At 38.4% G+C, this 13,826-nt stretch overlaps 1 protein-coding gene across 3 annotated transcripts; it reads right to left on the bottom strand.

Annotated features, from left to right (window-relative positions):
- Positions 1 to 8,051: 8,051 nt before the first annotated feature.
- LOC110137457 (heat shock transcription factor, Y-linked-like) lies at positions 8,052 to 9,950 on the bottom strand. 3 transcript variants are annotated; one of them, XM_020893795.2, is made up of 2 exons: positions 9,301 to 9,950; positions 8,052 to 8,402 (listed from the first exon to the last, which is right to left on the bottom strand). In XM_020893795.2, the coding sequence occupies exons 1-2, from the start codon at positions 9,811 to 9,813 to the stop codon at positions 8,175 to 8,177; spliced, it is 741 nt and encodes a 246-aa protein (XP_020749454.2). In that variant the 5' UTR covers positions 9,814 to 9,950; the 3' UTR covers positions 8,052 to 8,174. The 3 variants fall into 3 exon arrangements, with proteins under 3 accessions (XP_020749454.2, XP_070318979.1, XP_020749453.2); XM_070462878.1 differs by having other exon boundaries at positions 8,052 to 8,378; XM_020893794.2 differs by having other exon boundaries at positions 8,052 to 8,861; positions 9,301 to 9,947.
- Positions 9,951 to 13,826: the final 3,876 nt, after the last annotated feature.

The raw sequence follows: 13,826 nt of genomic DNA, 5'->3' as shown, positions 1-13,826 counted from the left end.
AAACATCATAAATATAATGAATGTTACCTAGGGTCCCTGCTGTCAGTGTTCTGGTCTCAACATGAGCCACAGCACAGTTCCAAATCTCCAGAAAGGTCTCCCAAATGTGGGGAGAACTGAACTCTGGATCTGAAGTAGGGACAGGTCAGACTCTAATCTGGGATAACTCCTGTTTGTTCTTAGAGTTGCCAGAGCCTGGACATTTTCATTCATTGGAAATCTATTGTCCTTTTATGTATCCCATAGACAAAAAGTCTGCACAATTGATCGTGTGGATTTAATCTGCAGCTTGCTCAGCTGGTGGGAAAGTTTTCAATCATTTTCGTCAGTTTCCCTGACCCTGGGTCTCAGATGTAGTTTTATGAAAACCTCTCCATATGGTCACCAGAGGAGCCTACCCCAAGACTCTTGTGGAACACTTGGGTCTGCCTTGTTGAGCACTGGAGGAAGTGGTACAGCTTCTTGGACTGTAGGAGCCCTGGTGGTGTCAGTTTTGCAGAGGAGCCATCAGCCATGGGAAGAAAAGTTATGGCCCTAATGAGATCATTTTCTAGCCTGTGGTGGCAGCAGCATGAATGGTAGTCTGGCTAGTCTTTCTCTATTGCCTGATAGTAGGTCTTAGCATGTGGGAAGAGTGGGGATTCAAAGGTGTCACCACCTCCTCCGTGTGACTGAGCCCTAAGGTCCTGCTTCTTAGTCAGTTTGGGATTTCTCGAAAGGCATTCCTTCTACACACATTGTTGTCCCAGTTCCATCATTCCATCTCCACATAGTTATAAGCAGTTCCCTCCCAGGTTGGCTTTCTAACACCATGTTTCATCTTCCAGGCCCTATGCACACTGGTTGACCTGCATTGCAGTTTCGGGCATGTAGGACCACCCCACACATTCTCTGTTTGATTCTCACTTTATACAAACTATATTTCATCAGCTTCTTCACCTTGCTTCCTTTTAATAGAAAGCAATTTAAGGTATAGTGAAGTGACTTGCCTGAATCCTCAAACTATTCCGTGCTTCTTGATCTCCCAGCGCAAGACACAGGTTTGATCCTTTTCCTCTCGTCCTCCTTCTACCATCTTCCCTCAGTTCTTCCCAGATGTGTCTAGATACCATGTAGTCCTCTCTGTTGAGCAAGGTCTTCTGCTAAGAAACTTTTGCCTTTATAGAAGTATTATTTGTGATGCCTCCATGGAGAGAGTTGCACTCAAAGTCCTCTCAGTTTTCTTTTCTTTTATTTATTTTTATTAGTTGGAGGCTAAAATTGGAACTTCTGATTTTCTTTCTAGGCAAGCTCTTTAACTCCTTTCCACAAGTCAGTAAAACAACAAACATTAGTTGACATGAATTAATCTGTTTGATTGGAGGTTACACACATACACACATAACTGGTACATCTTTGACTTTGAACATGCAGACAAGCACATTTATTTTTCCTGAAATTTCTGCTAATGAGGAATTTTCATCAGCTTGAAGAAACGTATTTCTTTTCCAGATAAGAGATGATACAGGAATTGTGCTCAAAAGTCAATTCCTGAAAAAAATCTAGCTATTTGTCAAACGGTCCTGACATTTCCCCAGAGCACAGATTCCTTATTTCTGCTCTGGAAACTTAAATGTTTAAGTGGGTGTCAAAGGTCAGAGACTGGCATGGACATAATTTAATTCTTGTATAAGAAGATGGCAAGTGCCCAGGAATGTAACAATTGGTAGATGATAGCTTGAAAAAGAGAGAAAGAAAAATAATACAAAAAAAAAGGAATGTGTATTTAGTCATTTAGTTTTAATAGGTAAACCTTAATTGGTGTTTGGATCACAGAAAAAGCAAGGGGATTCCATAAAGTCATCTACATCTGCTTTATTGTCTCTGCTAACAGCTTAGCCTGTGTGTGAAAGTGAGGTCATTCATTCATGTCTGACTCTTTGTGACCCCATGGACTGTAGCCTGCCATTTCTTTCTCCAGGGGATCTTCCATACCCTGGGAATCTGGGTCTCCCGCATTGCAGGCAGATGCTTTACCATCTGAGCCACCAGGGAAGCCCTTAGACTGTGCAGATCACAACAAATTGTGGAAATTCTTAAAGAGATAAGAATACCAGACCACCATACCTGTTTCCTGGGAAACGTGCATATAGGTCAAGACACAACAGTTGGAATTGGACAAGGAACAATGCACTGGTTCAAAATTGGAAGGAAATACATCAAGGCTATATACTGTCATCCAGCTTATTTGACTTCTGTGCAGAATATATCATGGAAAGTAACTTGCTGAAAGAATCTGAAGCTGGAAATAAAATTACTGTGTGAGAAATATGAATAACCTTAATTATAAGATGACACCACACAAATGGCTGAAAAACACTAGGAACTAAAGAGCCTTCTGATGAAGGTGAAAGGGGAGAGCAGAAAAGTTGGATTAAAAATCAGTATGAAAACAAACAGACACAAAAAAAAATAAGATCATGGAATTTGGTCCAACCATTTTGAGATATATCAATGGGATACAAATGAATAAGTGACAGGTTTTACTTTCTTGACCTCCGATAATACTGCTGAAAGTGACTGCAGCCATGAAACTAAAAGTCACTTGCCCCTTGGACGAAAAGCTATGACCAAACTAGATACCATATTAAAAGGTGGAGAGATTACTGAAAAAAGATCTGAACAATCAAAGTTAATTTTCAGGTGTAACATATGGAGGAGAGAGCAGGACCACAAGAACTGAGTGTGAAAATACTGATGCTTTACCACAGTGGGGCTGGAGAAGATGTGTAAGAGTTCTGTGGTGAGCATGGAATTCAACTAGTAAAGCATGAATGAAATCAACTTTGACTATTCATGGAAGGACTGATGCTGAACTTGAAGAGCCAGTATATTGGCCACCTGGGGCCAAGAACAAAATCACTGGAAAGAAACTGATGTTGGGAAAGAGTGAGGGCAGGAGGAGATGGCTGCAAAGCATCACTGACTCAAAGGTCATGGGTTTGAGAAAACTGTGGGCTATTTGAAGGGCAGTGAGCCCGGGGTTCTTGCTGTACATGGAGTCGCAGAGAGTCAGACAAGACTGAGTGACTGAACAACATCAAAAAATTGGTATTGGCAGTGCTTGGGAGATGGTTCAGATAGCATGTTAACTCTGGCATTGTACCTGGGATAATAACTGAGATTAAGGACAATTATTAAGAACACAGCTCTGGTCAGTTTCCTTCTTTTCCTCCCTCAAAATGTACTTCTCACAATGCCTTTCATGAGCTTTCCAGAGAAGAACTCCTGCGGAGTCATGTGGTATCCTGAAATGGTAACCTTAGCCCACATGCCCCTTGGACCAACAACCTTGGTCTTAGACAGAAGCAGGCACTGTCTCTGAATGTCTGCTAGAGCTGCCCGTCTTCTTATGTATTAACATGCATGGTATGTGATCTTAGAAATGGGGGGAGAGGTAAACAAACTTATAGCTTCTCAGTCAAACTCTGTAATCCAGTGAGCAGCATCTTTGATTTGTGCATCCTCGTCACCCTTAGGAATGCTTACAAGGGGTTACATTACTGAGCATGGAAGCTGGTAGGTGACTGGATCCATTTTGACTTTGCCACTCTCCTTCTCTGTGAACAGACCATTTCTCTCCTCTTAATGTCACAGCTTGTGCCTTCAGATGAAGGTTGAGGATTGTGGTAGTGAGTGAATGCATGTGAAAGCCCCATAAAACTGATGACGGGGAGTACACAGTTTTCCTCTTTGAATCAGATCTCAAGACTTTTGGCTTTATAGATTTGCACTATCAATACATCTCAAATATTCATAAAATTTTTATTTGATGGTTGCCACACAGAGTTGAAGCCCAGAAGTCCTGTATAGTCAGCATCTTAGCAGTGTGGTTGGGCTTGGACACTTAAGGTATTAGGTAAGAATGTGGGCCATGTTATATGTTATTCCTTCTATTTTAACTGTCTGTCTGATACACTTGGGAAGGGGGAAGGCAACTCCCACCATGTGGGAACAGAATTCCAGACTTCATCCTTAGTGTCATCTGATTCCTAAGAGTGTTCTTCATTATTGGTGAGTGTGCAGCCTCCAGGCTCCCCATTAATTCTTCACAGTACATTCCTGGCTATGAAGGAAGGTAGTATCCTCTTACAGGAAGGACTTGGTTGAAACCCCAGGCATCTACTAAGCCTTCTCTGGTACTGCCATATTAGAAGGTGGGTGTTTTGTTATTGCCAGACGTAATAGACATCTAAGATCCCACTTAACTTTTGCTGGGCTGATTGGGAGACTACCATAGTTTTCAACTATGTTTGGATGGAGTAGCTTGGTTATTATTGAAATGCTTTCAACCTTTGAAACTCACCCATTTGTCTTGCACTTTAAAAAGAGAAAGTAGACTTTTGAATGGGCATTTTAATTGGTGCCTCTTGTATTTTTGGATTAACCATCTCTTCAGCCAAAATCTCTAACATAAAAGTCAAAAAGAAAACCCAGACATACACTCACAAACACGTTCTTACTCTGATGGACACACACAAGCACAGTCACAATCTTATATGCTCAAAACACAATTAACAAAAGGAAAAGAAAACCCAAGGACTCACCGAAGGGACACCTATGAACTGCACAGAAGTTCTCTGTAACTTGTTTGTAGGCTTAATGTTGGAAGTTATTTTGTAGTTGAATGATTTCACTCTGGTTACATTTTATTTTATTTTTAATTAATTTATTTTTTTTATTAGCTGGAGGCTAATTACTTTACAATATTGTAGTGGGTTTTGTCATACATTGACATGAATCAGCCATGGATTTACATGTGTTCCCCATCCCGCTCCCCCCTCCCACCTCCCTCTCTACCCGATCCCTCTGGGTCGTCCCAGTGCACCAGGTCCGAGCACTTGTCTCATACATCCAACCTGGGCTGGTGATCTGTTTCCCCCTAGATAATATACATGTTTCGATGCTGTTCTCTTGAAACATCCCACCCTCGCCTTCTCCCACAGAGTCCAAAAGTCTGTTCTATACATCTGTGTCTCTTTTTCTGTTTTGCATATAGGATTATCGTTACCATCTTTCTAAATTCCATATATGTTAGTATACTGTAATGGTCTTTATCTTTCTGGCTTACTTCACTCTGTATAATGGGCTCCAGTTTCATCCATCTCATTAGAACTGATTCAAATGTGTTCTTTTTAATGGCTGAGTAATATTCCATGGTGTATATTCACTCTTTATCAGAGAAATGCAAATCAAAACCACAATGAGGTACCATTACACGCCAGTCAGGATGGCTGCTATCCAAAAGTCTACAAGCAATAAATGCTGGAGAGGGTGTGGAGAAAAGGGAACCCTCTTACACTGTTGGTGGGAATGCAAACTAGCACAGCCGCTATGGAGAACAGTGTGGAGATTTCTTAAAAAACTGGAAATAGAACTACCATATGACCCAGCAATCCCACTTCTGGGCATACACACCGAGGAAACCAGATCCGAAAGAGACACGTGCACCCCAATGTTCATCTGGTTACATTTTAAATCAGAATGTTTTAAAAGATATACCTTTGTTCTGCACTCCAGGGGATCTTAGAATATTTTGTATGTAAGACTATTCTGTGTTTTGCTAAAATGAAAATAATGTTGTAGGGTAACAATATTGAAGACATATTGACCTCTTCAGGCCCTGCAGTTACACATTTACTTGTTACACTTTAAGCATCCGATTTCATCCTCTGACCTTCTCCTATCAATATTTCTGCTTTTTGCCCCAATCTTCTGCATTTACCTCACTTAAATTTTCAGTTTCACTTTTACTATTTTAGGCACCAATTATAAAATAAATTAAAAAATTAAAGGAAATTAAACTGAATTCATGTACAATGTTTACCTAATGTACTGAGCTATATTCTCTATAAGCTTTTGAGAATTAAAGGTACTGATATGCTAAAGCCATATGGAAATTTATCACCAAGGTAATGTATCATGCAACCAGGCTTCCTTTGGTAGGGCAATTGAGGTACAATTTAATAATATGTTTTCAGGAGGGAACAAAAACAGTAGTTTTTAAACACGATATATTGGATGTCCTTATCCATGCCTTTTCCAAGTTATCACAGAGGACTAAGTGGATTAATCCTGTTCTTTTTGAGAAGGACCTGCCACTCAAACCAGAACATGAAAAGAAGTTAAAAGGGAGTGAGAAGGAATAATCAGTATATGGTAATGAAATAGAAGATATAATCACATTTAAGGTGATATTTCTCAAAGCAAGCAAATTTGACTACATACTAAGATGCCTGAAATCTAAAACAAAGGCCATTGGACTTTGTGCTTGAAGTGATAACTAAGGACACCAATTTCAATAGCTCTCACAGTTGCTGTAAAATGCTTACCTCTCTAAAGCATGGTATTCTCACCTACATTTAATGAAAGTTTTCAGTGAAAGAAAAAGAGTGTGCTGTGTGGACAACTCCCTTATCTACGCAAATATTCCACAGATTTCACTGTCTGTTGGCTGCAAGAATGAGAACGGTGAACTTAACATTGTGCTGTTCTATGTGGATTACCATAATAAAACAGGGACATGACTTGATGTTGCCACGCCTGTCTAAAGAATGGCCACAAATTTGAGATTGCCAAGATTTCTAGGTAGTGTTCATGACAATCTGGATAGTCCAACAAGCACAGTCTGCTCAGAGTATTTCATTGTGAAATATATTAAGGATTACCATTTATTTTGATTCCTGCTTATTCCATGACTTTTCTAGATGATTAAATTGAATGATTCCCCTTTTTTAAAAAAAAATACATATCTCTATAACTACTACTGAATTTTAGGGAACTGGGGCCTGAGGCAACATGCTTAGAATGGGTTCTTATAGACAGTAAACTTCATGAGAGCAGCAATCATTTTATAATTTGAATTACCACATGTGACATTCATGTAAATATAATAAATATTTATCAACTTGGAAAAATTTTTCAGTAAATAGGAAAGGTCAATTATGATGATAATGCAAGTTATGGGATGTTGTTGAGTAATGTATATAGCATTTGATTGGTTATTACATTTCTTTAATTATAATTCAGTAAGTACTTAAAATGTGTCATTTTCAGGCTCTAAGTTTTAGGTGATGTGAAAGATACATGAAGAAAAGAGGGTAGATCAAAAACACATCAAAGACCTGTTATCTGTGCTTACCTTGATAGGAGGGCAAACAGAGGTTCCTTCCAACACTAAGAAAGAGTTGAGGCAAAGTTGTCAGGTGGGGCTTAGCATGACTGAAAGTAGTTTGTGTGATTATAACTCCAGAAGCCAGTGTAACAGAAAGATAATGAAACAGCAAAGGAAACAGATATCATGTCTTCAAAGAATTTGTTAACCATGCTCAGGTGCTGCAATCACCACAAGGAATTTATTCTGTCTCTGTGGGAACAGATAAACAGCATCTAAATATGCATAAGGAAATACGGCGTGGAATCTTGGTTGGAGGGAAAAAAGGCATGCCTTAAGGAGAGCAGAGCAAAAAATGACCCTATATAATACAACTTGTAAAATACCTATCTTGTGCTGACCATGGGCCAATCATTGACTATGCCATGTTGTCTTTGGTATCCCAGTGATGGTATGATGGCGATCATGATTTTGGATATGCTACAACATCTATATTTTCAAGTATGAAATGAATTTCTATAATGAAGACAATCTGTCTAACTATCCAATAACTCTATCCAACAACTCATATAATATGATGTAACTTAGAATACTCTAAGGTATGTACTGTGTATTTGCATTTTTTAATTTTATTTGTATCCCTTCCTTCTCCCATACCATCATAATGTAGACACCCATTCATTTCAGCAGGGATGATTTCAGAAATCAGTTTTACAGTCTTTACCTCTTTTCACTTTGTTCTCATTTTCTTGCTTAGAAACAATTGATTAGGGGTCATTTACCTAGGATGCATAAAGAATGCTTCCTTGAACTAAAGAGTGTATAAAACAACACATTAATATAGCCAGACATTGAAATAAGGCCCCATTTACTCGTTTCAAAATAGAAAATGAAACTATGAAGATGAACATGTAGCTTTATTGTTCAAATATGAGAATTGTAGGAATTTGCTGATGTCTCCCACCGTAAATTTTAATCTTCATTATGCTGCATAATCTGACACATATTTGATAGATCAGTTTTAATTAGGATGGTTTTCATATAATGAAGATTTTTGATGAGTTGACTTTGAAAGAGAGGAGGCAGATGTATCACGGATCCTTGGCACTGGGGACCATGAGTTGGCTCTCTGTTGCAGGTTAGGAAAAGGACTGTCATAGACTGACATATCGCTGTACCTAACTGGAAATTTAGACGGCTCCACCATCAGTCCAAAATAACTGCTCTGTAATGGAGATACGATGTGGTTCTGAGAAATAGAAGTAATTGTCATAGTAAAGTTCTCAATGAGGCCATTTGCTTGAGTGTAGCTGCTATGTGAGTGCCAATTTAAAATGCTCAACTGATTTAAAACAGCAGGTTGATCTATCACAATCTGTTCTGTTTGTCTAACTGATATTGATGATGGGGAAGGAAAATCACACGGAGATAGGGCACTTCTATTAGCGACTGTCTGCCTGGTATAAGGCTTTCGTATGAAAGGCACACTTAAACTTGTCGAGGCTGAAAATGCACTCTGCCCGCTAGTTTCAGGAAGAAAATTAGAGTTACGATCATCTATGTTGCCCCGTGCTTTAACATGCTTCTTCTTGTAATCTCGAACTAATGAAGATATTGGAGAGACATTTTTAATCCCAACTCTTCTTTTCATTCTTACTAAAAGTTGGGGATAGCCTCTTTTGAAATTTGGATTATGATAGATCTGTAACTAAAATCAAAGGAGAAAATTATTTAGTTTCTTTATAAATCAAGGTAAAACTGACAAGCAAAACTAAACTATAAACATTTATTCTTTTAATGATACAAATGAAATAGCATCAAATAAAATACCTCCATTAGTAGTTTTAACACCTTACATGTTAGAAACAATTATGATCTTCAAGTAAAAATATGTCGTAATCATATACAGTAAATCCCACTTTAATTAGTTTCAGGGCTTGTATCCAGTTTCAAGTTGCTAGGAATGTTTGTTAAATATCAAATAAATATTTTAACCTCTAGCTGTTCTCAACTTCAAAAAATAAAACTTTTCAACAGTTTGTTATCTCAATTTTAAATTCAGTTTTAGCTACATATGTGAACATGCTTCCTAGGTTACATGATTTAATCTTACATATTGCCAATAATAAGTGAAAAGTTTGGAATACCTTGCTCAAAACAGAGACATTGTTTTCTTCTTCCAGAAAGTCAGCTAGTGAAGCAGATCTTTGAAAAGTTTGTTGCTTTTTTCTAAATCCATAAAGGTTAAGCTGTCGAACTAAACTTTTCATACTATCAGTTTCAAATATTCTGAAAGGGGCCTTTCTTTCTAAGACTTCTTTCTTGAAGACTTCTTCATTGATCACTATAGAAGTGCCACTCTCATCCCACCAAATAGATTTAAACTGATCACTTTCAACTATCTTCCAAAGTTTTTGAGGAAAATTGAGTGAAATAAAATCGTTCAATTCATCTGTTTCAGAGACAGAAAATGTGTAACGTGGCATTTTTATCACAACTTCCTCACACAAAGCCTGAAAAGCTGCTTCTTCAATCATAGATCTCAAAACTGAGTCCTCAGTAAGTGTGTAATCACACAAAGGAGATCTAATGGAGGTTTCTGAACCAGTTGATTCATCTTTAGGAGGCACATCTTGAATTTCTGAAGAAAAATGTGCCATCTCAAAGAAATCTTTCTTCAGATACTTTTCTCATTTGTCTGATTTTACACACCGCAACTTCAAATGCTGCCTGGCTGGCCTACAGAGATAAACTCTCTAGACCATCACAGTGGTTCTCAAAGTCAAAAAGCTGTGACATCACAAAGTCACTGGTCTCCTGGCAATTGAAGGGTAGCTGTGACATCACAAAGTCACTGGTCTCCTAGCAATTGAAGGGTAATGTTCAACCAGTGTCTACTTCTGTATCAACTTAAATACAGGCTGCTTACATAAATAGCAACCAAAAATATGAAACCTGCAAAATCTCATTCCTAAAGAATTTTTACACAGAAAAATCACATCAATAAATCTACTTGGTTCCTGAAACAAAAGTGATTTATCACCCTTCTATACACACATTCTTATTATTCAGTACTGTTACCAAACCAAACTTGGGTCTGCTCACTTCTGTGCAATAAAGTCAATCAACTGACTGTGTATTGCAGTGAAAGCAAGTGTAGTGTTTATTGTAGGACCAAGCAAGGCATCCTAGCAGCTGGTGATTAAAAGACCCACACTCCCCAAATGCTTTCAGGGGAAGGAGTTTAATGACAGAGTGAGGGTAGGCCATGGGGTGTGTGATCAGTTTTAGGACATTCTACTATGGCCTGTTACTGAGGATATTGGGAGACAACATCATTGACCTGCTAGTTCCACCTACTATGTGGTCTATGTACTTAAATTTCAGCCTGGTTGGGGCTTTAGCATCTCTAAAACTGCGCACAGGATATTGCTCAGAATATTATCTATGGCCCTTGAGGAGGAACTAAAGATCCTTGACTTTGCTTAATGGCTAAATCCTTATTATTTTATATTGCTTGATTATTTTCCTTTGTTTCTGGCCTTTTCTAACTTCTCTGATTAAAATTACTCTTGAAACACATGGAGGTCTACAATCTCCTACCTCTCTCTCTCTTTTTTCATACTTTTCAATCTTAAGAAGAGACTGCTTAGAGCAAGAAAGGAAATAAAGTGTTGGGCTTAGAGGTTGATGATAAATGTGACAGAAAATCTCAGCTGCAGGTTCGATTTCTGTTTCAGGTTCCCCAGCTCTTGGAGTGTTTGAGTCAACAACAACTTTGGTTATTTCCTGTTTAAATGGAGCTTGGAGTTAGAAATAATCCTGAGATCTAAGCTTGGTATCAATATTTTCTGTTATGCAAACAGTATATCTGTCTATTTTTTGTCATTAAACCTGGACAAACATTTGAAAATTGGTAGATATTCATTAAAAGGAAAGAGGGGAGTGATATAAAAAAGTCCTCATATTTTAGATGTGGGCAAGAAAACACATTTTGAAGTATTTCCACTTTACATATATTCAATAACCAAGTAAGGCTTTTGAATCATTCTACTTTTGCATTTTAATTTTTTCCATTGCTCTTATACCTATCAGGAATTATAAGCCACTGTACTTTTTTTTTATACTCACACACACACACGTGCAAATAAGTATATGTGTGTGTGTGTGTGTGTGTGTGTGTGTGTGTATATATATATGTCAAAATACAATTTTAGGCAACTTTATTTAGTTGGGCAAACTCTTTGCTCACCGCCAAGGTCCTAAATGAACTGCTTGGGAAGCCCAGTATTTCTTAACAATCTTCTGGCTGAATAATTCAGACCCGGAGAGGGAGGTGGGAGGGGGGACCGGGATGGGGAATACATGTGAATCCATGGCTAATTCATTTCAATGTATGACAAAAACTACTGTAATGATGTAAAGTAATTAGCCTCCAACTAATAAAAGAAAAAAATAAAATAAAGCACACACACACAAAAAAAATTCAGACCCTGTTGCTGAAAGGCTCTCCCTAAATCTAGATCATCTTCCACTATTATTTCTGTAATAAGAAATCAGGTTCATATATATGAGGACACCTTGAGCCCATAAAATCATAGCTCTCAGTTACTTAAAGATATTATTCTAAGAAAGCTGTTGCTATCCTCACGTTGGATACAATTTTAAACATTCAATTCTGTAATAACATAGGAACATGTCTGAACCACATGCACAATGTTCAGCTAGCTGGACTTGAGATAACAGCTACCCATTTAATGCGTAAAATGGATGTACAGTGCACGGTTCATAGATCATAATCAGGCTCTTCTGGCTAGCTGAACATTAAAATTATATGATGTAGACATGAGAATCACTTCTCCATAATTCAGTATGTAAAATTTTCTTTCATCACTTTAAACGTCTGCTACAAAATATTTCAACAGAAATCATTGATGATCAAAATTTATCTCCCTTCATGCCACAGTGGTTCAGCTTCCTGCCCCCTCTCCACATCATATCTCTTGGATCTTGTCCTTTGTATTTCTATAGTTGCCACATTTGAGAAAATCTAACTAGATAACATGAACAGGCTCAATATGTTATGTTAATGGGGAAATATTTTATAGACTGTGTATTTTATCAATATTTAACCCAGTTGTCACAGAAGCATGGCACAACTGCTTCCAGCAGGAAAATTAAAATCAGCAGTATTATATATAATGAGTAACTATCATCTTAGAATACTCTTAGAAAATAATTTCTTATCCTAAACACTGAGGAAAAACAAAGTTACAAGAAAACATTAATTGTCAATGTTGATAGGAAAACACTTGGTAAACAGTACCAAGTACCAAACAGAATTCTCAATATTACAAAAAGTAAGATCATGACATCTGGTCCCACCACTTCATGAGATATAGAAGGGGAAAAGGTAGAAACAGTGACAGATTTCCTCTTTTGAGGCTCTAAATTCACTGCAGTTGGTGATAACAGCTATAAAATTAGAAGACAGTTGCTTCCTGGAAGAAAAGCTACCACAAATTTAGAAGTATGTTAAAAAGTGAAGACATGACTTGACCAATGGAGGTCCATAGAATCACATCTTTGTTCGTGCCAGTAGACATGTACAGATGTAAGAACACCAAAATGCTCTGCCGGGGATGACTTGTGATTGTCCATTGGATTGCAAGGAGATCAAGCCAGTCAAACATAAAGGAAATCAACTCTTAAGATGTGTTAGAATCACTGACGCTGAAGCTGAGTCTCTAAAGCTTTGACTACCTGAGCAAAGAACTGACTCACTAGAAAAGACCCTGATTCTCAGAGAACATTGAAATCAAGAAGAGAAGTGGGTTAGAGAGGAGGAGGAGGTTCTATAGCATCACTTACTCAATGGACATGATCGCGGGCAGACTCTGGGAGATGTTGAGGGACAGAGAGGCCTTGTGGGCTGCAGTCCAATGGCTCGCAGAGTCAGACACGGCTTTGTGACTGAACAACAACAAGATTTCAGTTAATAAAATGGATCTTCCAGGGTCGTGGTTAGGTCTCAAGATGTTAGAGGAATAGGAGGCACAGACCACTTTCTCCCACACAAATTCATCAATGGATCGACTGCACATGGAACACCTTCCAGAAACCAACTTGTGAATGATGTTGATAGGCCCTAGAAACCGAAAAAGACAAACCAGTCTCTTAGAAAGGAGGTAAGATAAAATAAGAGATATAAAGAGAGGAAAAGTTTTTAGGGATGGAGACCAATCTTGGAGAGAGAGTCATGAAGGAAGAGAAATTTGCACAAAATAGGAAACCCTCTCTCATAGGTGTCAGTGCAGGAAGAAACAGAACTGTGGGCGGGGGGAAGGAACAAAAACACAGATTATGTCAGTAACTGCAGCTACCAACCAAGAAGTGGCTCAGATGCTCCTGTCCACCATCATTCAGTGGGGCCTGGGAGGGAGGCCTGGGCTGTATCAAGCACACTATGGTTAGAACCAGTGCCCTGAGGCACTTTAGTGCCCTGAGGACAGTCTGATGCAGCTAAGGTGACATAGAAAACTAAACCATGAGAACACTAGAGACAAAAATTTTAAAAAGGACTTTTCCTGAGAGAAGGCTCTAAGACCACATAGTGAACCATGGCACACTCACAGAACAGAAGACTGTGCACTAGAAAATACCAAAGGAGACC

The sequence above is a fragment of the Odocoileus virginianus genome, unplaced genomic scaffold (genome assembly GCF_023699985.2).
Source record: "Odocoileus virginianus isolate 20LAN1187 ecotype Illinois unplaced genomic scaffold, Ovbor_1.2 Unplaced_Scaffold_16, whole genome shotgun sequence".
Taxonomy (NCBI): domain Eukaryota; kingdom Metazoa; phylum Chordata; class Mammalia; order Artiodactyla; family Cervidae; genus Odocoileus; species Odocoileus virginianus.
This window is presented reverse-complemented; position numbering and strand designations above follow the sequence as displayed.

What these genes read in the sequence shown, in the direction of transcription:
- LOC110137457 (XM_020893794.2), bottom strand. Translation starts at nt 9,813, where the DNA reads ATGGCACATTTTTCTTCAGAAATTCAAGATGTGCCTCCTAAAGATGAA. An exon ending in ATGTCTCTGTTTTGAGCAAG is followed by an intron (nt 8,862 to 9,300) that starts GTATTCCAAACT and finishes CTTTGATTTTAG; the next exon opens with TTACAGATCTATCATAATCC.